We start from the raw sequence: 23,348 nt of genomic DNA on the forward strand, positions 1-23,348 counted from the left end.
ACCTAGGTCTAAGTATTAGACCTACTTTGGGACAGTGTCTCTATTGCAAGAGACCAGCAGCAGCTCCAGGCACCAGCGCTCCAAGCACGTGCCTGGGGTGGCAATCCGCAAGGGGTGCCCTGCCAGTCCCTGCGAGGGTGGCAGTCAGGCTTGCCTGCGGGAGGTCCGCCGGACCCGCGGATTTGGCGGCGAGTATGCCGAAGTCGCGGGACTGGTGGACCTCCCACAGGCAAGCCACCAAATCCGCGGGACCGGGGACCTCCCGCAGGCGTGCTGCCAAAGGCAGCCTGCCTGCTGTGCTTGGGGCAGCAAAAAAGCTAGAGCCGCCCCTGCAGGAGACTGCCCAGTGTGCACCAGCAGTGAGGCTCCTCCCCTAACAGCTGAAATCACTAAGGCCTGGTCTACACTAGGGTGGGGGGTCGAACTAAGGTACGTGACTTCAGCTACGCGAATAGCGTAGCTGAAGTCGAACTACCTTAGTTCGAACTTCTTACCTGTCCAGACTCCGCGGGATCGAAGTCCGCGACTCCCCCGTTGACTCCGCCACCGCGGTGGTGGAGTTCCAGAGTCGACGGGAGCGCGTTCGGAGTTCGAACTATCGCGTCTAGATTAGACGCGATAGTTCGAACTCCGAGAAGTCGAATGCTACGCGTCGACCCGGCAGGTAAGTATAGACCTACCCTGAGAGCTGTGTTAAAGGGGGGGGGCGGCTCTGAAGACATCCTGGTGAGTGGCCAGCCGGGCGGCTGGTGGAGAGGCATGGCAAGCGGCCAGCAGAGAAGCTGGTGGAGAGGGCCAGAGCAGAGCCCCGCAGAGACGTGGCAATTGGCCGTTGGGGTGACAAGTGAGTGCCCGAGCAGTGCAGCGTGTAAGGTGCCTCCTTACGCCTTTTACACAGGGTGGGAGGTGAACTGTGTGGCTACACTGGCCAAGGACACCAACTGTGACTGGGGTACAGAAAAGGGACGGGCACATTAAAGGTACTTTTGGGTTACTGGACTTAAGACCCTGAGGGGAAAGGACACTGCCCAACTTACTTGGGGGTGGGCCTTTTGCTCATGGTTTGTGTTTATGAACCCTCGTTGCAGTGTTTTCCCAAATTAATGCTCAGTTAATTCCCTCATTTTATTAAAAGGTTTTGCTACACTCAGACTCTGTGCTTGTGAGAGGGGGAGTATTGCCTCTTAGAGGTGCCCAGGGGGTTGTGTGTAATTGTCGCAGGTCACTGGGTAGGGATTCGAGCCGATTTTGTGTTGTATTGTTGAAAAGGAACCCCTAGATCAGAGGTTCTCAAACTGGGGGTCGAGACCCTTCAGGGGGTCATGAGGTTATTATGTGGGGGGGGGTCATGAGCTGTCAGCCTCCACCCCAAACCCTGCTTTGCCTCAAGCATTTATAGTGGTGTTAAATATATAAAAAAGTGTTTTTAATTCATAAGGGGGGGTCACACTCAGAGGCTTGCTATGTGAAAGGGGTCACCAGTACAAAAGTATGAGAACCACTGCCCTACATACTGAACCCGGCCCTTGTTGCTGCTGGCTTCACCTGGCAGAAGGGTTATACGTACATGGCATCCCAAGTGAGAAAATACAGTAATATAGTCTCTCTCTGTGTCACATTTTTGTGATCTACAGCCAGAGAACTAAGATCATAAATGAGACATCAGTGAGGTCAAAATAGGGCCCTTAGGATCTAGATGATCAATTAGGAGATATAAATTACTCTTCAGTCTGAAATTCAACCTTGTGATGCATGGCTATAATCATATTTTGCATGAAAACTAAATACAAAAATCTAAATTTAAAAAGTTAGGAAATGAGGTTTCCATTGTTTTTACAATAAATCATTGATAGTAAATGTGTTTAATATTGTGATCAATGTTGGAGACCCTAAATCTTGAAATTTTACATTTTGAGCTTACTGCTCCCTGAATTTCTTAATTCTTTAATTCCCTGCAGTTTGAGAGAGACTAATTAATTGCAGGAGCCATAATAGCTAATCACTGGCTAAATAAATTTAAAAGGACGTGTCTGTCCCTGGAGATACCATTGCTCATTTTAATTAAAATGACCATTTTCTGATATAATGTAAATAAAGGTTATTGTAGCCTTCTGCTCCAAGAACATATTAACTCTTCTTGCCACCTCCAGAGACACTGCAATTTTATTTGTGGTGCTTGAACTCCTTTTAACTAATTTGTATCTTTACTCATTTTACCATTTAACATATTAACATTCCTACATGAATTCAGAAACACCACATGCGTAAATGGTGTTATCATATAAGGACAGACAACACTAATGTTGCAGCTGCAAAAAAAAGAAGTTTAGCCTCATAAATTTTCACCATCATAGGAGGGAGTGAACTTTTCAGACCTGAGGTTTTATTTCAGTTGAATGAACATAGGTAAAAGTCTATCATTTTTAGAACCTATTGAGGTGGCAATCAATGCAGTTGTTTGAGTAACTTTATAGATAGGCTTGGTAGAATTCAATTTTTATTATTTTGATAGATATCAATATTTATTTCTAAGCTTTTTTTAGATTTTTATTTACATTTTCACAGCTGTGCAAAAGTATGGGTTTTAAGCATTTTTTCAATTTTTATCAAATTTTCACAGTTGCTGGAAATTATAGGGGGTCAGACAGCAACTATTTAATGACAGTAGATGTTGAGATTCAAAAAGCTAAAGCTCTATAACCGTTAAAACGCATCACATGTCAAAATATACAAAGTAAAAACCCTTAAATCAAACCACAGATCTCACACAGCCATTTTCTTACTTTGCCTATCTGTAAATTTTTATTATCATCTATGGGAAGATATTTTCTGTTTGTGAGTGTACAGTAAAATCAACATTTACCAACAAAAATCGAATCCTTCCAAGCCTACTTGTAGGAAATGACATGCTATTTTGCTGTTGTGGGAGATGGCTTGACTAAGGCTTGATGTCTTCAACGCTAATAAGGTGTGTTTCCACAGCAAGCTAACTATCTCATTAGCTATATCATTGCAAAATCCTAGCGGAGACAAGATACTGTAGTTTTTACCGCAATGTAGCTAGTCAAGGTCAACACTAGGTGAGGGAAGGGAGAGAGTTTTGACCTCACCTAGCTACATCCAGGTAAAAAGTACCTGTGCCTTGTGTCCACTGGGATTTTACAGCAAAATCACTAACTCAAACTATATTAGCATTCTGTAGATTTCATGTTAATAAAAGTAATTTACCTTTATTGCCTACAATCATCTCAAGAGCTACATGAAAAATAACACTAGATCTTTCAGCTTGGAAGTTTTACAAATTACTGTGATATGTGAGTGAGTACTTGGAATACAAAAGCCTCTCAGGACAGGAAAAATATGTTGGCATTTCATCTGGAGCTCTGCTATTACTCTGAACAATGCACAGAAATATGGAAAAGAAACTACATTGCCTAAATATGCCAGTGTTGGCAAGAATGAAATACTTGTATCAACAGAAATGAAGTTAAAGGCATGCTTAGCTGAAGCAGCATGCTCCGTTTTGTGTCAATACACAGGTCTGGACCACAACTTGAACCTGATAAGCTTGTTATGCAAATGATGTTGGCCATCAGGAGAGAAGTAGATAATGAAATTACTACAAAGCCAACCACTCATCACAAGGGTGACAGAAACATCAGGCAAGGTCCTAACATATGGATAAAAGGCAGTAAGGAATTTATATAATCATTACTTTTAATTTATCATAACTAAGCCGTCATGAGTCATGCATTGACAAATGCATAACTAACGCATATAAATGAGCCAATTATCACTAATGGCTAAAAGGTTCACAGCTGTATAGTCTGATGTTTTTATTGTTGTAAAAAAATGAAAGTGTACTAATGTAAACTGAAACCTTGGTAAAAATGTTTCGTAACCTCACCTCATATGGGAGATTGCTAGTAAACAAAATGTGGCAATGTCACAGCAAATTCCATTCCAATGTTCTCTTTCATCAAACTACAAAATTGGCAAATTTATTACAAATTGTTGTATTGCTTCAGATATCATTTATGTTTAAAACACTGCTTATCAGTACACTTCACTGCTTCATTGTGTATGTTACTGTAAAAACACAAAGCAAGTTCAATAAACTTGGAGAAAAGCTGTTGGGAAACAAATAATTAAAATTGATCGGATTACAAATGTATAATTTCAGGGTATCAAAAAACTGAAAAGACAAGTATTACACTGGATATATAAACCACCAAACCTTGACTCCTTCTATAAAGTCATTTATACCCTATTGGATTTCCGTGTTCACATTAAATTAAAAGTTTGAATAAATGTCAGTAAGTGTTAAGCTTAATTTATTGTATTGTTCTCAAGCTCTGAAAGGGTTTCCAAGAATGAAGGCACCAAGAAGGAAGCATGTGGAGGACAACGCTGAAGCAGAATGTATCAAATAGTTGAATGTTGTTCTCATGTTTACCAACTGTCTTTTCTCTACACAATACAAATAGAATATTAGACAGTCAGTGATGGTTTTCTCCCGAGCATTGGCCACAAACACAAAAAGTCAACCATCATCCATTGTGGACTTGGAAGATTTTGATCCTTTCTAATTAATTGGTGATCACAATGTACTACATAGTTACTAGTTAAGCCAGGCACATGCAGCATAGAAAAACAGGTCAGGTCTGTCTGCTCCAAATGCACAGAGTTCTACTACTTCAGCAAAAAAAGAATCTCCTTTAGTTTTCAGCAGGAGTAGATACCATCTGTAGGTCAGCCAGCACATTGTGCCCTACCTTATGGCCTGATCCAAAAAACACTGAAGTCAATAGGAGTCTTTCCTTTGACTTTAATTGGCTTTGGAGCAAGTCCTTAATCTTCAACCTCCTAAAATGGGAAGTTGCCCCAAAAGACCAACTTCAGAAAGTCTGTGTCAGACTCAGTTCATGTACCACTGCCAATTCAAGAGATTTCTGGATATATTATTTGTGGCATAGGTACAGAACAGACCTAGCCAGGTTTTCAAAGCCAAGGGGAGAAAACAAAAACTGAGGAGTGTTGTTGCAATTGAAGCACCGGGAATAGGAGATTTAAAGCATTAAGTAACTTGAATAGTGTTGAATCAATAAGGATCTGATAATATTAGGGCATATTAGCACAGAATGACATCCTAAGATATGGTAAACATAAGTATGGCCATACTGGGTCAGACCAAAGGCCCATCTAGCCCAGTATCCTGTCTTCCAACAGTGGTCAATGCAGGTGCTTCAGAGGGAATGAACAGAACAGATAATCATCAAGTGATCCATTCCCTGTCACCTATTCCCAGCTTCTGGCAAACAGAGGATAGAGACACCATCACTGCCCATCCTGGCAAATAGCCATTGATGGACCTATCCTCCATGAATTTATCTAGCTCTTTTTTGAACCCTGTTATAGTCTTGGCCCTCACAACATCCTCTGGCAAGGAGTTCCACAGGTTATTTTAAATCTACTGCCTAGTAATTTCATTTGGTGACCCCTAGTTCTTGTGTTATGAAAAGGAGTAAATAACACTTCCTTATTTACTTTCTCCACACCTGTCATGATTTTATAAACCTCTATTATATCATATATTTGCTTATTAATGGAAGTTATTATAAGAGTTTTGGATTTGATGATAATAGGTAAATTATGCACATCTTAGTTTACTTGTACTAACAAACAAAATATGAGTTTGGTTTATTAAGGATCCCATGCTGAAGCTGGGTGGCACCTACATAACACATCAGTCCCTAACTTAATATGTTCTGCTGGTTCTGGTTTGTTAGAGGTATCCAAGGTTGAATGGAGGGGGGATGAGGACAACTGTTTTGTTCCTCTCCTTTTTAATTTTGATTTTTAATTGCCTAGAATTTACTTCAGCAAACCCTTCCCTGCAAGGTGAGTCCATATGTTGCTACCACATCTCCTGTACTACCAAATTTTACCTCTAAGCCATCAAGCAAACCAGGTGTATTAATAGATTTATCCTTGGTCCATCACAAATCAAGAAGCTAGTCAACTTAATATAATCCACAGCAGCTGTTAAGCAAATTGCATGAAGAGATCAAACTGAGCTGGTCAGTTTTCAAAACATGACATGCGGTCTTCAATTTCTGAGATCATATGTGTTATAACCTTCTACCAAGCAAAACAACTATGTGTATCAAGTAAATTCTGCTTCCAGGGTTTCATGTCACTCTGTAAGGCCTTGCAGAGTAAGCAGTTTTTAAATGGAAGGAAAAACTCACTGTGAAATGAAGTGGTTGAATCCTCTGCACCATTTTTCTGGATGTAGCAAAGTCGGAGGAGGATTTCTGAAAAATACACAGTTTTCAATTTTTAAATGTTAAGGGCAGATCTGTTAAATCATAATGTTATTGCAATTTTCTCATGGATCTTCAACAAAGATAGCATGAGTTCTGTTAGAAAATGGTGACACAGAAAGAAATGTCCAAATAGTCTATATGCTTTGGATGCCTGTTTCATTTGGTTTGATTTTTTTTCTTTTTTTTTTTCCTTTTTTTGACAATTCCTCTCCCTCTTAATGAATTTCTCCTTTTTATTTCATTGCTGTTGATGCTGGTGACAAGTACAGAATGCATAGTGCACATCATGCAAGCTTTCCCACAGTTTGCTTTAATGCAGCTTGACTCTGAAGGGGTCATCTGAGGGCTGAGCAGTTAATCCAGTCTCCATGCCCATTCAGTACTTGGGCCAGGGGCGGCTCCAGGCCCCAGCACGCCAAGCGCGTGCTTGGGGCGGCATGCGGCGGGGGGCGCTCTGCCGGTCACCGGGAGGGCGGCAGGCGGCTCCGGTGGACCTCCCGCAGGCGTGCCTGCAGAGGGTCCACTGGAGCCACGGAATTAGACATTTCGCACGCCTGCGGGAGGTCCACCGGAGCTGCGGGACCAGCGACCAGCAGAGCACCCCCCGCGGCATGCCACCATTCTTGGGGCGGCGAAATGTCTAGAGCCACCCCTGACTTGGCCTCTCCACTCAGCTAGCCAATTATGATTGTGATGTTCAGAAACATGGACACCTGCATATTAAAAACTAAGGGAGAGATCATCAACAAATGGTGGTAACTTTCAGTCATTAATGACTTGATCCTTGTATATTCTGGTAACCTGGAGATTAATGTTTCCGTATAATGAGCACTAAAACTGTTACATTGTAGCATATGAATTTTGTAGTAACATTTTCCGCTCATTACTTCTTACATTACATATTAACAGAGGCTTCCATAAGAATGCATCCAGATGCTTACATTGTTGTATGCAGTGTAGTTGTAGCCATGTCAGTCCCAGGATATTAGAGAGAAAAGATGGGCGAGGGATTATCTTTTATTAGACAAACTTCTGTTCCTTTCCCAGACCTGAAGAAGAGTTCTGTGTGGCGTGAAAGCGTCTTTCTCACCAGCAGAGGTTGGTCCAATAAAAGATATAACCTCACCCATCTTGTCTCTCCAGAGTCTTAGAAATAACAAATATGCTGCCATATATTAGTTGTCATATAACTACTTTCCCCACTGAATACTATAGTAAGTTATATAGATAAGTAAATATTGGCCCATAGTGGAACATCAAATCCAAACCGCTTGAACACGGAGGCAATTCAGACCTGGATACAATCTTGGTGACTAACATCATCTCCATCAGAAGGATCTAGATCAGAAAACCTGATCTGAACTCCTCAAACTTTGGGTAAGTTTGGCTCCACTTCCAGATCCAAACTTCATGGAATAAGGCCCAAAAACAAAACAAAGTTTCCTGCCTGCACATTGGGTCATTATCTTCCACAGCTTTCTTCAAGCAATTAAATTTTTCAAATATGTTTGAGTAAACATAAGAAAGGTCTGTTATAAAACTTTATGAATTTGTGTTTTATTGTAATTGAGGACACACTGAACTGGCAAAAATAGTCATATACTTTAGCTTAATCTTATACCAAATTGTCATGAATAGTCTCTACATTGCATTATGAATATCACTCATTTAATTCAGGGCCACACTGTACAAGACATGGTTTGGAAACATTTTGGAAAACAAAGCGTAAGCAACATAAACACAATGTAAATTTGTACTGATCTGTTTAGCAATCTTTGAATTTCTCACACATGTACATTCAAATAGTAGCTCCATTTAACAATTACTAGTCCAAAAAAAAATCAAAACAGTTTAAAAAAAGACAATATGGGCTTTGTAATACATGGACCATTTTCATTCATCTGTATCTATTCAAAACAAATGCAGTCGTCTCATTTCATTGCAGGTTGTCACGTTGTCTGAGCTGAATATGTTATTATTTTTCTGTTTTGTTACAGAAGATGCCGAGAGTGTAATTTTCTTCACAAAGTAAAGAAATTCAGAATGTTTTGAGGTGCACATCATTTATCAAATTTACCTTTAGAATAAATATGTGATGGGTTATTTTCAATGGCACTAATATTTCAGTCCTGTCTTCCATTAACCATGTTTATATCTTTGTGTACATCAGAGAATCTGTAACTGTACATTCAAACACAAAGCATAGTAGATACATCAAGAAACAAGACTATATCTGAAAGAGAGACAAGCTTCAAAATCTCTTTCTAATGAACAACGGCTAGCACTTTAGATAAAACCAAGCCTCTCTCTAATGTACTTTCAGAGTGGCCTACAACAAGTATGCGTCCAGTCATTTCACTTTGACTCCACCTACCTTACTTTACAGGAACTCTGCTTTATCTGACTATCAAAGTTCTGATAATAGCACCCATCTCTACAGTGTCTCAGTGTAAAGCATATTCCTACCGCCTGCAGAGTGTTTGCAGTTAAACCTCCCTAGTTTGGAATGTCATAGCAAATTCAAAAGTCAAGCCTGTTTTTTTCAAAAGTTTTGCTAGTATTCATGAACTATGTAATGTAGCTAATAAATAATTGTTTGTATTTTCTTTTAGATACTAGTCTCAAAGTTTAGCATCTGATTATATTCATGAAGGTAATAATGGGGTTTAATTTAAAGAATGTAATTCAGAGGTAGTATCAGTTCCATAACATTATTCACTACGAATATTCTAAAAAGAAGCTTTATATAAAGAAACCACAGGGTAAAACATTTACACTTTAATACATCCCATGTTGCAGATGTATCATGGACCCAACTAGGATTTCATAATGGAAGAGCAGACCAGTGAACCAAATGTTATTGTTGATTTGCCTGTGAGAATACAGTTAGTCAATTGATTATTTTCTGGCTAAAGGAAAATCATGTAAAAACAGAATGATTCCTACAAATGGCCATCAGATTATGCTAGCATCAAAGGCACCTGTTTCTTCTTTTATTGGCTTCTCAATATTCCATCCACCAAATCATAAATCATGGACACTTATAAAGTAACTAATGAGTCCCAGAGTTTATGGACAGTTTCTTGAGCCTAATATTTCTGTATCTGTTCATGGAAGAATTTGGTGTTACTCCTAAATTCTCTCTAATCATCTAGGCTATGCTGGAAAGGTGGGTTTATAGTTAAATCACAGAACTGGATGCCAGAAGTCCAAGATTCAATTCCTGGTGCTGCCGTAGACATCTGTGTTCTTAGGCAAGTCTCCTAATCTGGGTCTCAGTTGCCCTATCTGTAAAATGGGGATGATACTCTTTACCCACCCTGAGTTGTTAAGAGGCTAAATTTAATTAATATTTGTAAAGCACATAGAGATCCTTTGATGGAAGATGCTATTTAAGTGCAAGGTATTATTAATACCTTTATATGCTTCTATTATTTAAATTACCCAGTAGATGAAATGTTGCATCTTGATCCATTGCACAGAGTCTAGCAAGTGACTTTAGTGAATATAACCAAAGAATGTTTAAACAACATTAAGGCCTGATTTAAAATCACAATATTAAAGAACATTGAATGAAGTTTGGAACCCAGTCTTACTGTCCACACTGCATTCATGTGTGTTCAGAAAAAAGCCAATTCACTTGCCACTGAAGTTAAATCAGATCTGCTGTGTTACTTAAGGATAACATGATGCACTCCCCTACAGCCTTCTACAGGCTGATCCTATGGAAGCCGTGGTAACCTCATAATAAACCATGAAGCCAAGAAGTGTAGGCATGCCAATTATTGGAGATTTATGGACACCTAGCACTCAGTGGGTTCCCCTACAAATGGCCACATATGCAGGAGTAAATAAAATACCACCTGAAATAAGGTATAGGACATGCTGATTAACATGTAATACAATTCACTGAGAGTCATGTTATGTTACAATAAGAGATAATACAATTGTAACAATTCTAATAACAATACATTTACTAATAAAAGTCCTTCCCAAATGGGATTTCTCAAGCGCTTGGCAGTTTTCTTTTCCAGTAATCATCATCCTAGGGCTATATCTCCTATGCCCAGACCTGCATTTCCCCGCCTCCCCCCCAGCAAACTGGAACTCTGGCTCTTTCAGCTCTCCCTCACTGCCTGGATATCTGGCTCCCTTGTTTCTCTTGGGTGACAGGAGCATCAATTTACTTAGCTTCTCTTGGTGATGGTTCAGTTGCTTCAGGGCACTACAAACCTCACTTGTGCCACACTAATCTCAATTTAACTGAACTCCAATTAAAAACTAGTATAAACATACTATAATGTTAATTGTTCCAACTCTTTGCACCATATCATGGCATTAAGAATGCAGATGACAATAAGAGCTCACTGTGTTAATATCTTGCTGCCGTCCTTGGGCTGAAGCTCCCCTCCTGAGCTCACTAATAGGAGATTTTAAAGAAAATTCTAGCGTTGGTAAGGCCACCCCTCTCTCAAAATCATAAGCAACACTCTGGCATTCCCTTCTCCCAGAGAGATGCCTTTCTTTCTTTCTCCTTTTGAGAAGTACCTTGTCCCCTGTCTGTCCCACCCCTAGAGGATTCAGGTAGCTGTAAGTGACTCAGTTGTCATCAAATATCTCCTGATCAGTCCTGAGGCTGTAGCAGCTCAGCCTCTGCTGGAGAAAGCTAAGCGATGGCCTTCCAAAGCCTTTTAAAATAGTGTGTTAGCTTAATTTTTCTTTTTATAATTAGATTGGGCTTGTACACACAATACTCACCAGGGATTCCTACAGAGTTTTTGTGGTCAGTTCAATATATAGGACAAGATCTTGCCATCGTGTGGAAAGGCACTCTGCAGGTCTCAAAGTTATATAGGACAAAATGTGGTTTAGTTAGGACAAAGGTTTCACTGCATTGTATGGTGGAGGTGGGGATTACCACGGATCTTGGAGCATCTGAAGAGGCCAAGGTTCCTGCAAAAGGCAGCCAGACAAACTCCTAAGACAGCTGTTGAGTGTTAGGCACATGAAAATAGGTTAATATCCAGGGATACGTAAATGTCCAAGAATTTGGTTTTCCTTTGAAAATACTGTAACTTTCCTGAAATCTGAAACTAATGATCAATTAAAAACTCTGATTTATAACACTGGAATTTGCATGTATGAAATATAAAGTGACTGCATCAAATAGCTTATATAGTACATACTGTATGTACTATCATGTGTTGAACCACACCCAAATACAGCACTTGTCTTAGTACTTTGGCCCAAACAGGGATCTATCTAAGGTCATTTGTGTCTCAAAATTATGTTATATCCAACATGTGTTATTCTACTGATGGCATCTCTTTGCATCAGCTGATGTCATTGGACTTCATTAGTATCTGGCAACTTCCGGAGCATTTTGCACATATTTATAAAAAAAGCTAAATATCCATCTCTTAGTAACTTGCTGATGCATCTTATGCTATTCTTCTTGTTCAATAAGAGCACATGCAACCAATTCAATTATTCTTGTCATATACAAGGAGCTCAAGGACAATAGCAGCTTATTTTCTAATATAAGTGATGGATAATTGCAAGAAGTAGATATGAAGTTCATTGCATGAGCTGGCATAGCTAGGCCTTTCTGAATGCACCATGAAAATGGTTCTCTTCTGATGCAAGAAGGGTGACCAACCATTTATTTCCCAAGTTTGTGCTTTTTCCCCCCTAGTCCTTAATTCTATAATTAGACCAATACCATTTCCTTAGGCAGAATCATTGTTTTGCTGATAGATATTGTCCTTCTTTCACTGCATTCTCTGCTTTCCATGGTCTGATTGTTATACTTACTTTGTGGGAGTTTTGATGAGTGAGGACTGTTGCATTGAGACCATACAGAAGGTAACCTACATACGCGCACACAACGTTTTTAAAGTATCAGAGGGGTAGCCGTGTTAGTCTGGTTCTGTAGAAGCAGCAAAGAATCCTGTGGCACCTTATAGACTAACAGACATTTTGCAGCATGAGCTAACGTGGGTGAATACGTTTTTAAAGTGCTCCTTAGAACATGAAGACATTAGCAAGCTCAGCCCCAGAGAAGAATTGATTCTGAATGATCAGTAATAGGGAGTATGTGCTGGAAATGTTTTAATCTGTTGAGTTTGATGTGTTTTTTGCCATTCAGTTTGTCTCCAAAGTCACAGCTGGTAAAACCAAATGGGTATTTTACCACAGTCAGACCAGCGACGTGGTTCAGTGAGCACCATTTGTCCTTTACATTAAGCCGGGTGCCTAATTACTGCTCATAGTTAATAGATTTATAATATGCAAAAGGAAAATAACTGCTTCAGATTTTAAATACTTTTTTTGACAAATTAAAAATGTTTGAAAAGCAAAATGCACTTAAAAAAAGAATCAATAAATTTAGCAACATCTTTTAAAAGGAAAACCAGAACCTGTCTCAAATGAACAGATTGTATCATCAGAGCCTGACACACTGTTTCTAATGGGGGAATTAGCAGCTGAGCATCAACACCTGTCACTGTGAACAGGCTCTGGCAAACACAACCAGGTACATGCTTCTTGTGAATTTCTTACAACAGTTTGAAATGAGACAACCAGAGACAATATTTATGTTGATATTTGCCAGGTTTATACTTAAGCAGATTTCACTTGAAATGATACATATACACCTATTTCCTAAGGTGACATTTTCTGTCTAGAAAAAAAGGGAAAAGTTAATGATGTGTAATAATGAGATTCTTCCACAAATGGTTACATAATATAAAAGGCTTGTATGAAAATAGGTAAATACCTGAATGAAATTTATACCTAACAAGTTATCACACAGTCTTAAGGTCTGACCCTGCAAAGACTTACTATTCTGTATAAGTCATACAGAAATTAATCAGACTGCTCACAGTAGGAGTGAGTACCTACCTATACCTGCACTATGGCAGACTTTCCATAGACTTTAATGGGAGTTGCCTAAGGCCCTAGGCCAAGAAAGACACATTTACAGATTCAGGTCCAGAGGTAGCAGGACTGGCGCTAGAGAGTCAGTCACAGCTAATGAGCATCCTTTTCAAGCCCAAAAGATCTCCCACTCCACTGCCTTAGTCACAATACATTTGAAAGGGCCCCAGGACACTTTTATGTTTGGGTCTCACATAGGGAGGTCAAAGAGGAGTTCATAATGACAAGAAATGGGCAAGACACGCTGTCCTCATAATAAATCTAGTGTGATTTGTCAAAAGGCTTGAAAAATTTCCCCAACAGCCACTAAACCAAACTAAGCCTAATAACCAGTCTGAATACCTCCTGGGCCACTAATCACCCTAAAGCCATGTGCCCTGAAATTTAAAGGAATACAACAGTGTCCTGTTAATTGTGCACTGTATTTAATTAAAATATTATCAATCCACTCTGAATTTAATTATTTTAAAATATGAAACCTACTAAAAAGCTAGTCACATAGCAGTAAAATATATTTGTTACAAATATTATCTGATGATTTTTACATCTATTTATTCAATAATACATTCAACAAATAGTATTTGGACAGCTATCATGCTAAATGAAGACTGCAAAAAAGTATTTGTTGAGGAAATTATTTGACTGAAATCTCTCAAATTTTATATTCCCTGAATACTACTTTCTATAGGCACACCCATGCTCCTTCTTTCTTATGCCCATCTGTACCCTAACCACCCACATACCAGGACTGAAAATTTACCAAGCACCTTACAGCCAGTAGACTAAACCTACTAGCAACAAACTGATAAAGATGGAGTTCCCACTAGAAATGGGTAAAGCCCAAGAGAGAAAGCAACCCTCCACAGTCTCCTTCAGCTCCAGGGGAAGAGGAAAGTGCTGGGATGTCTACCAGGGTGCTGTCACTGGGCCCTATGCTCAGGAAGGTCCATCTTTCTTATCAGCTAGTAGGTATCTGATAAATTTTAAGCTTCCGTCCCCAGGGAGAAGCAGCATTTTCTCTGTTTCCCCCTTCTCATACCAAAGTCATCTGGCTGATACAATGGGTGGGGTTCTCTGCTATCCTAGCCCTTCCTCAGTGTTGCAGGTGTTACAAAGGAGGTATGGCCAAGGACTCTATCCCTGCCCTTTGCAGTAGTGGAGTCTGATCCAAAGCCAATTGAAGTCAACAGGAGGTTTTCCATTCACCTCAATGGGCTTTCGATCATGCCCTTAGATATAAATGGTCATATTCTGAGGCACAGAAGCTAAAGAAAGAAAAGGCAAGTTCTCTCTGCCTCACTGCAAGGACATTTTAATTTGCTTAATTTCATCCCATGTTTCCTAGTTATACCAGCCCCTACCTAATTCCTCTCCACAAAACACCCTTAACAATTCTTCTCCCTCAGTGCTTGAATAGCAGGGGAAAGTGCTAGAGTGTTGTGCCAACCTCCCTCTATCTTTTTTTTTTTTTTGACTGACAGTAGGGTATTTATGTGTAGGCTTTCCATTCCCCACTCTCTGAGTGTTGCTTTCCCTCCTTGTAAACACACAATTTAGACCCCCAAACCTGAGGAGGAATATCTGACCCCAGCACGCACAAAAATATAAATAAAAAATGTTGTGCCAAACCTGTGCCTCTTCTTACATTAAGTATTCTCAAATTAGGATGAGGTCAAGCTTTCCACTTTGGTTTTTTTCATCCTAACTGCTGTGGTTTTTGTGTAGCCAAAAAAAGTCACTAAAAAGGCAATAGGCCCAGTTTAACCCCTCAATGTTAGTCAATAAGGAAAATGAAAGTACTACACTTCCAAAGTCTTGGGGGGGGGGGACGTCTCTTGGACCCTAAACACATACACACATTTAAATGAAGTATGAAAGGCAAACCACTGCCTATTCTTTCTTGAAGTATTCACAATCGACTATTAGGATAACCTGTTAGCATTGGTTTTGTCTGCTTACCTCTAATGGTTTTAGTGTAGTGAAAAAATGTCACTCAAAAGGTATTGGGGTCAGTTAGAACCCAAATTAATTTTGCAGGTATTCCAAGATCAGATTATTTTTGTTTTGAGGCAACACTTACAATATTATTCTATGACTCTTTCCGTATTGTTTTTATTATCAGAGTTTCAATTATTTGTTTGTTTTTTTCAAAACAATGCACCAAAAAGGTCTTGGGGATCTGAAAGACCCCAGATAACATTTGACTCCTGTATAATCACAATAGTCCAGAACATTGAGCGTCTTTGAAGACAATACTGTCGAACTGAGTTTCTGGGAAGCCTACACTTGATAGGAAGAGTTTCTGGGGAAGCCACAATTGTCAAATACATTTTCTAGCAAGCCTACATTTGACAGATGCTGTTGCTGAGGCAAAGACTCGCTGTTGCATTGCACATGCACTGTGCATGTCTGAATGCATACACTGTTTGGATTCTGTTGAATTGCACGTGGCATAATCAATCTCTGAATAAGAGATGGATGTTTCTCAGGGACCTGCGTACAGAAGTGGTAAAACCACTGGTGCAGGTAAGAACATTGCAGCCTAGCCTCCCCTCAGGCTGCCAGGGAAGCCATGTCTAGTATGCTGGATACTGATCCACAGCCTAAGAAATGGGAAGATGTTACATCTGCTCAGAGAACAAGACAGAAAAACACATCAAAAATGTGCAAAATGTCAAAACTGTGGTATGTTCAGAACATACATCTATTTGCTCCATTTGTTTGAAGTACTAGGCCATTCACAGCTACTTTGCTGTGTCTGGCCTTTATATATATATATATATATATATATATGGCTGTTGCTATCTATTTTCATTGTCTAAACATGGGGTCAGTTAGACCCTCACACCTGTAGAGATTGTAGCTTTTTTAAAAAATTGTTTGATCATGGGGTCAGTTAGACCCCAACACAAGCACTGTGTAGTGTGCTTCTGAATCTAGGAAAGTTTTAACTTGCTCACAGTTTATTAGTTCACTGGCTACAGTAAAGTCCATTTTAAATGCATCCCATGCGTTTCCCTCCCTCGCCAATTTTGACATATTAGGGGGTCTCCAAGATCCCAATATGGAAATAGTTGGGTGATTTTTGGTCCAATATGAAGGTTAAATGTGCAGAAAACAAAAACATTCAGTTTAAATTATTCCAAATCATCGTCAGTTCCGAGTAGTAAAGATACGCCAGTTCAAATCTTGTGGGATTTCCCTTAATTTAAACAAGAAATGTCTGCCCTCAAGTTAGACCAAAAGATATTGACAGACCAGAATCAGTTAAGAGTATCAGCACTGGAAGTAAAATGCTTCTATATGTTTCACTATCTTTTAATTACAATTCCAGAGCCAGCAGATATTTCCTCCACCACTGGGACTCTCTCTCTGACACTTCGTTGTGCGCATGCTACTGAAGTCAGAGCCAAGTCCCATGGAATATAATATGTATATTTCGAGATGCAAGTTAAATAGACAAATATACTAATAAGATTGTGGATTATTTATTACTGAAAAGATTGTAGAAAGACAATGTATTTTTTCCCTGAGTTTTCATGATTCTTTGTCCTGATGCAGTAAAATATAAAGTGGACATTTGTTTTCTTTTCACTTCCCAGAAACAAATAATACTCTGGGAGCTTTGTTTGAGAATCATAAAGCCACATTGGCCCTCTTCTCTTTGTGATTTCAGGCTATATTTTTTCACCACCACTGAAGAGGCAAAAAAACAGACACTCCAGCTGGCTTGTGAGGTTTTGACTGACAGCTGGAGAGAATTTTTTCCTGCAGCTGTAAAAGAAAAACGAGTGAACAAGATACTAAACAGATTTTTAAAACTAAAATTTTAATCAGGATTTGTTGGCAAGTCTCCAGCCATTAACATTTTTTGGCAGTTGGCATAGTAATGAGCAAGAACCTATGTCGACATATAAATTCAGTTTCAAAATTATACAGAAAACATCTTTCGAGTTTCAAGAAGCACTATATAAATCACTGGAAGAAAAGCATTTCAAGAAGAATATAAGGAGGTGGCCAAAAGAGATTCTTTTTCATGTATCAAGCCCAGTGTTTCAAAGTATAACAAATCACGAGTCACTTATAAAGCAATAATGATGCATGCAAATTTGTATGCATTTAGCATACTAAATTATTCTGAAGGTCAAAACATAACCTTCAGAAGAAATATTTAAGAAAATAAACTCAATTATATGAATGTTTAAGTTCATACAGACTAGAAATATGGCTGTTAAAGTATGGCAAAGTGTTCTGCTTGGGAACATCTGGATTATCTTTGACTTTTTCCCTTGAACATTGCAATTCACAGCCCACTGGTTTCAGACTGGTTTGGCAGCTGCAAAGGTTTTATTAGCCTTTTGCAGGACCTGACAAGGCATCATTTATTTCTGTCATTTACTTTTCAGTTTCCAGTTTCAGTTTCTAGCTTCATTCAGACAGAAACAAGTATTATATTTCACAAAAACCTTCAGATGCAGATGAATAAATAGAGTTTTGCTTTTCAATGGTTAAGCTTCATAATGTATATTTAACCTAATAACTTTATGGTTATGGGATGGCATTTCATTTATTCATGAAAATCTTTGAAAGTTAAGGGGCAACTGAAATTAACAGCTGGAATTGAAACTGGGGAAGTATTGTGAAAGATTTTTTTTATTTATAATCAGTTCCCATCTTTACTGCAATGTATTATTTTGCTTTTCTATTAAAACCATGGCTTTGTGAATTTGCAAAGAGGAGAGTGCCAATTACCAAAGAAGGAAATTTGTGCCTGACTGAAATACATACAATATTGTCTAGACATTGCAATTCTGTAGTTAGAATATTAAAACATTCCAATTACACTGTATATTTATATCTGAAATTAATGCCTTAAGTAGAATCCATAGGTGAAAATCTGGCAAGTGGGTTCATAAGGACACCCATTCTGAGTTCTTTGTGTACCACAAAACTCACATTCATTTCCAGCCTATTTACCAGCCCCGACGGGGGCCACGTGGCTGACAGCAGTACTTTCCGGTGATGCAGAGCAGGTCTGCCTCTGTTCATTCAGACTAAGAGCTGCAAATGAGCAGGGTCAAGGGAAGGAATCAAAGGGAAGCCACAAATCATTTTTCTGTTGGGGAGGAGGAGCACAGATTAGCAGGGCCAGAGTAAGGCAATCCAGAAGCCTAAACACACCCCACGTGGGGACCATGTGACCCCGCTCCCATGTTGTGATTTGCCCCTGCTTGGGATGGCAGGGACCATGAACACAAGAACTGTCGGCTGAGTTTCCATCACCACCTCTCCCAAGCTCAGAAGGTCTGAGGTCTGTCCCAGAGGAGGGAATAATCTCCTCCCTCCCACCCCAGCAGATGAAGGGGCCCTGCTGACACTACCCCAGCAAAGCCAGGATTTTCAGGTCTTCAGTTTCCATTTTTCATCAAAAAACCCAGCATACATCAACCAAAATCTTCCCATGAAAATTTTTGTTTTATTCAATAAGCCGTTTTTGGTCAAAAAATGGTTCTATGAAAAAAAATTGCTGACCAGCTCAATTATTTATTTGTTTGTTTATTATGCTAGGTACTTTAAAGGCAAAGGCTATTCCCTCCCTTGAACAATTTGGAATCTAAGGGCCCAATTCCGCCATCTTTACTCAGATGGAGTACTGGTCCATGGGACTAGTTACAGAGTGAGATACTATTCAGTGTGGTCAAAAGTAACAGTATTGGGTCCTAAAAAAAATATCAGGACACAACAAGTGAAAGCAAAATGCACAGGAGTGGGTAGGAGAGCTAGGGCATAGAGGTTACATACACAAAATTACACCATAATGTCTGAGAGGAAAGAAAATGGAATAGAAAGAAGGGAAGCAAAGTCTACCAGAAGGAATAGTAACAGGGTTACATTTTAAAAAATGTATTAGCTAGGATACAATGGGGGGTAATCCCTCCAGAAACTATGGAGGGCGGTGACCCCCCCACACCTCTAGCTAATCAAAGCTTCTGGAGGTGGGCCTGTGCCAAATCACAGTACACAACACAAAAGCACTGTGCAGTGCCCTGTGTTTGGCTGTCTCCATTCACAAGAGGTTGGGGACTGAGATAAGAAGGGTCACAGGACAAATTCAATAGCTGAACGATGTGAAAAGGTTTCTACAATGCCTGCCCACAATAAACCTTGCTTGCGCCAGGGTTGTCAATCACTCGCTCTCATGAAGAGTGCAGTCACTTCAAATTTTTAAAACAAAGAACACCTAGAGAAGTCACATACAGCTTGAATGACAATAGCATAATAGGGGCTTGCTGGTTTGCATCCCAAACAACACCATGCAGCATTTTGAAAATGATGTAGAGACCCAATCTTTATCCCACTGAAGTCAGTGGCAAAGCTTCCACTGACAAGACTGGCTATAAAGAAAAGTCATCAATAAAATGTGATAAATGTAAAGATGAAATCAGCAATTTAAATTTAATTGTGGGCATGGAGGTGCATAAACCTAATGTAGCTCAACTTGTAACTAAGTGCATGTACTGAGGCCCAGAAAAAAAGAACATTGTCCTTGACCAATGGTTTTTGTGCTACTATTGACAGACATTCTTGGTGCTCACATCATGATCTGCATACACCATAACCAGGGAATATTTTGAGATATAATCAGGCCCACCTGTGTATTTCATTTCCCAGCAATGGAATCTCAAGTTGTTTGATTTATTTTTTAAACAGACATTTTCCTTTCTTTAGCTTTGGCTTTTAGCTCTACAGAAAGGGATTTGCAGAGGTGAGACAGTCTGTGGCAGTCATTTCACAGCACTGTTGCAATGCTGCAGATTAATGCATGTTCACATTTATAATCTACAGTCTCTTATCATCATCTTTGAGAATGTGTTTGGCCCCAACACAGGGGTATAAAGGAGAGAGAGGGCACAAGGAATCTTCCTTCTCCCCTCCCCCCCAGCTCCTAGCACAGGGCCATGCAAAATGTGAATCTTGTGCTCAAGGAGTGCAAGAACTCTGCATAGTTAACATTACTTTAGGACTAACCTCCTGCAAAGGTGATGGGGAGGAGGGGGAGGAGGAGGAGGAGGAGGAAGGGTGTTTGGCCATACCCTGCACTCTCACCAAAGTTTTTGCAGTAGCTGTGCTCCCCAGAGCTTCCGGAGGAATTGAGCCTACCTCAGACACACCAGGCCTTTTTCATATCCCCAATGCAGTAGAGCAGTGGCTCTGTAAGCATCCACCCACCACAACTACTGGCAAGAGAAAGGAAGCAGCTTCAGACATCCGGAAAACTGCATCCAGCTTTCATGTTTAGTTTCTGAAATCTTATGATCAGAGCTTTGCTAGATGTTATTTAACAGTTTGCAAATACCAGAATAACTTTATTTCCAGGCACCTGATCTGCAAATAGTAAGATACTAGCAATCTGTTTGTGTCCAGAGGTAGCAAAATATGATTGGATTATTTTGCATAATCTGATCAAATTACCTGTGATGATTGAGGCAGCACCCCCAGCAGCTCTAGTTTCAGCACCTATGGTGATGGGTGGGTAAGATGATTTTATCAGAGGTGAGAAGCAGGACAGAAGGTGAAAGAGAAGATTACAGTAGTCAAAACAGAGTGATATGATCAAAGTGTGGCTTTAGCAGTGGAAAGTGTGGACACAGGTCATACTACATATGAAGGAGCAAGAGGACTTAAAGAGATTTGATATGGGGAGAGACAAATCAAGGATGTGAACTGGGGAAATACAGAGGGAAGAGTCTTCAACTGAGATAAAGAAGGAAGGCAAAGGGGCATTATAAGAATCCCAATTTTTGAGAGCATGAGTTTGTGATGGCGGTAGATGATTGAGAGGGAGCTCAGGGGAGACTGGACAGAGGGCAAGAGGCAGGGGTAGAGAAGTATATTTGAGAATCATAAAGAGGATAGTTCAAACCATGGCAGCAGAGGTGGTAGCCAAGAGAAGGAGATTGAATGAAATCCCAGCCCCAATAAAGTCAATAGAGTTTTGCTATTGGCTTCATTGAGGCCAGAATTTCATCTTTTGTGTACAAGAGGACAGGAGTAATTATTGGACATCAGTCTATATCACAGACCACCTGTACAATCCTACAATAAATGGTTTTACATCATCAATACTGTCTGTTTAAAGGGTTTCCACTATAGTAAAAATCCACGCACAAGACTGAATCCTGAACTACTGCAGCATTTTTACCTTAAAACCACCTGAAAATGTTATTAGATTTCTATGCACCAGGTAGGTGCCTATTCTCCACAGGTGAGTTACATTCCCTTTAAAGATGTCCTGCAAAGCCAGGGGGAAATGGGTTTGTGACTTTTTTTCATGTTTGTGACATATAAAGAAGGCCTGAAATGTTAACTTCTACTTGTTTTATCACCTAAAGCTATAAAATCTTATCTTCCCTCCTTTGTTGGAGTACTCCTTGGAGGGCCAGACAACTCATGGGTCTTGAATCTGGGTCAGTAGGGCTCCAGCTGGGCGGTGCTTCTACACCACCACCATGCAGCCTTAGCAAAGCCATGGTCAATACACTGTACATTCTGAGAGACCAGTCACTGCAGGAAGTGCCACCCATGATAGAAATGACTGGCAGCCCCTCCCATGACCTCTGATTGGCCACATTACATGATGCATGACAATATTAAATATACAGATTGAGTATTAAATTTTCTTTAATGTTTAGCCACTTTCCTCAGGTCAGATCTTTGCTTTTGTTTCCATTGCAGGATGTTTTCTGGCTTTTTCTCCCCCAGACAGTTCAAGCAGATGTTGCCAGTAAAAGTCTGATGTGTTTGCTTGCTGGCAACACACCATGGTTCATCAACTAGCCATATAAAGCTATCCTTTTGTAATTCAGCACATCTCTTTATACACTTGTTTCTAATATGCGAGAGGTCTGATAAGAGGCAATCTGTGATAATCTACAAACTATTAACTTTTTGTAAAGAAAGAAACCTAGGAGATGCATTGATTTAGTTGGGTTTGGTTGATTTAGTTGGGTTTGGTCCTGCTTTGAGCAGGGGGTTGGACTAGATGACCTCCTGAGGTCCCTTCCAACCCTGAGATTCTATGATTCTATGATTCTGGCCAGTTTTACCAAATGAAGTTGCACAATATAAAATCCCTTCTTCTAGCCTTGTATAGCGATGGAAGGCCAATATACTATACCAATTTTTTGAATCTGAAACTTCCTTGGCACCAGGGCTGCTGGAGACTAGTGCACACTTGGGTGCTAACCTCACCCGACGAGGGCAAGGAATGGGTCATGTCCATATCTCACTTCCCACTGCCTAGCAGAGCTAGGGTGGCACAGATGATGATTATATGCTACAACCTTTCAAAGGGTATGACAGGGTTTTCTCTGATCCATGTTTCCCACTCTCAGAGTTCTTATAACCTCTTCCCCCCACCCCCCAACATGTGACTATAGCTGTAGTGCCACAACCATATGGTCAAACATGCTGGCCTTTCATTTTTAATATTTTCCCTTTCTGCAGGTACAGTGCAAAAGAAAGTATGATGTCCTTCAGTGTAGAAATGATGATACTAGAGTCAGGCTGTCAGGCAAAACAAAACCATCTATTTCTCTCCCACTTACATCTTCTCTGGTCCTATTTGTCTCACACACCAAACCCCTACCCCAGCCCCGAGCCCCCTTCCACACTCCAAGCCCTTCATCCCCAACCCTATCCTGGAGCCTGCACCCCCTCTCACACCCCAACCCCTACCCCAGTCCAGTGAAAATGAGCGAGGGTGGGGGAGAGCGAGTGATGGAGATGGAGTGAGTGGGGGCGGGGCAAGGGCGTTAGGTTTTCTGCAATCAGAAAGTTGGCAACCCTACATGGTAGCCAAAATTTGCATTTTTTTTACCTGAAGTTAGGCATCTAAATCCTCTTAAAGACTCCTCAATAAGTGGCCAATGTGATATGGCTGTAACCTCTTGCCTTCAGAGTTTATTGGTCCTGCTAGTGAAGGCAGGGGGCTGGACTTGATGACCTTTCGGGTCCCTTCCAGTTCTAGGAGATAGGTATATCTCCATTTATTTATTTTATTTTATTTTATTCCAGAGC

The 23,348-nt window shown here is 40.1% G+C and overlaps 1 protein-coding gene across 1 annotated transcript in view; it reads right to left on the bottom strand.

Moving 5' to 3' along the window:
* The window catches only part of MYO3B (myosin IIIB), a 347,455-nt gene that overhangs the window by 231,260 nt on the left and 92,847 nt on the right, over window positions 1–23,348 (bottom strand). The window contains exon 10 of the mRNA XM_039493716.1: window positions 6,252–6,317. Within this exon, the coding sequence (XP_039349650.1) occupies window positions 6,252–6,317 (66 nt within the window). The remainder of the gene's footprint in view (window positions 1–6,251; window positions 6,318–23,348) is intronic.

This window comes from Mauremys reevesii, linkage group 11 (genome assembly GCF_016161935.1).
Source record: "Mauremys reevesii isolate NIE-2019 linkage group 11, ASM1616193v1, whole genome shotgun sequence".
NCBI lineage: Eukaryota > Metazoa > Chordata > Testudines > Geoemydidae > Mauremys > Mauremys reevesii.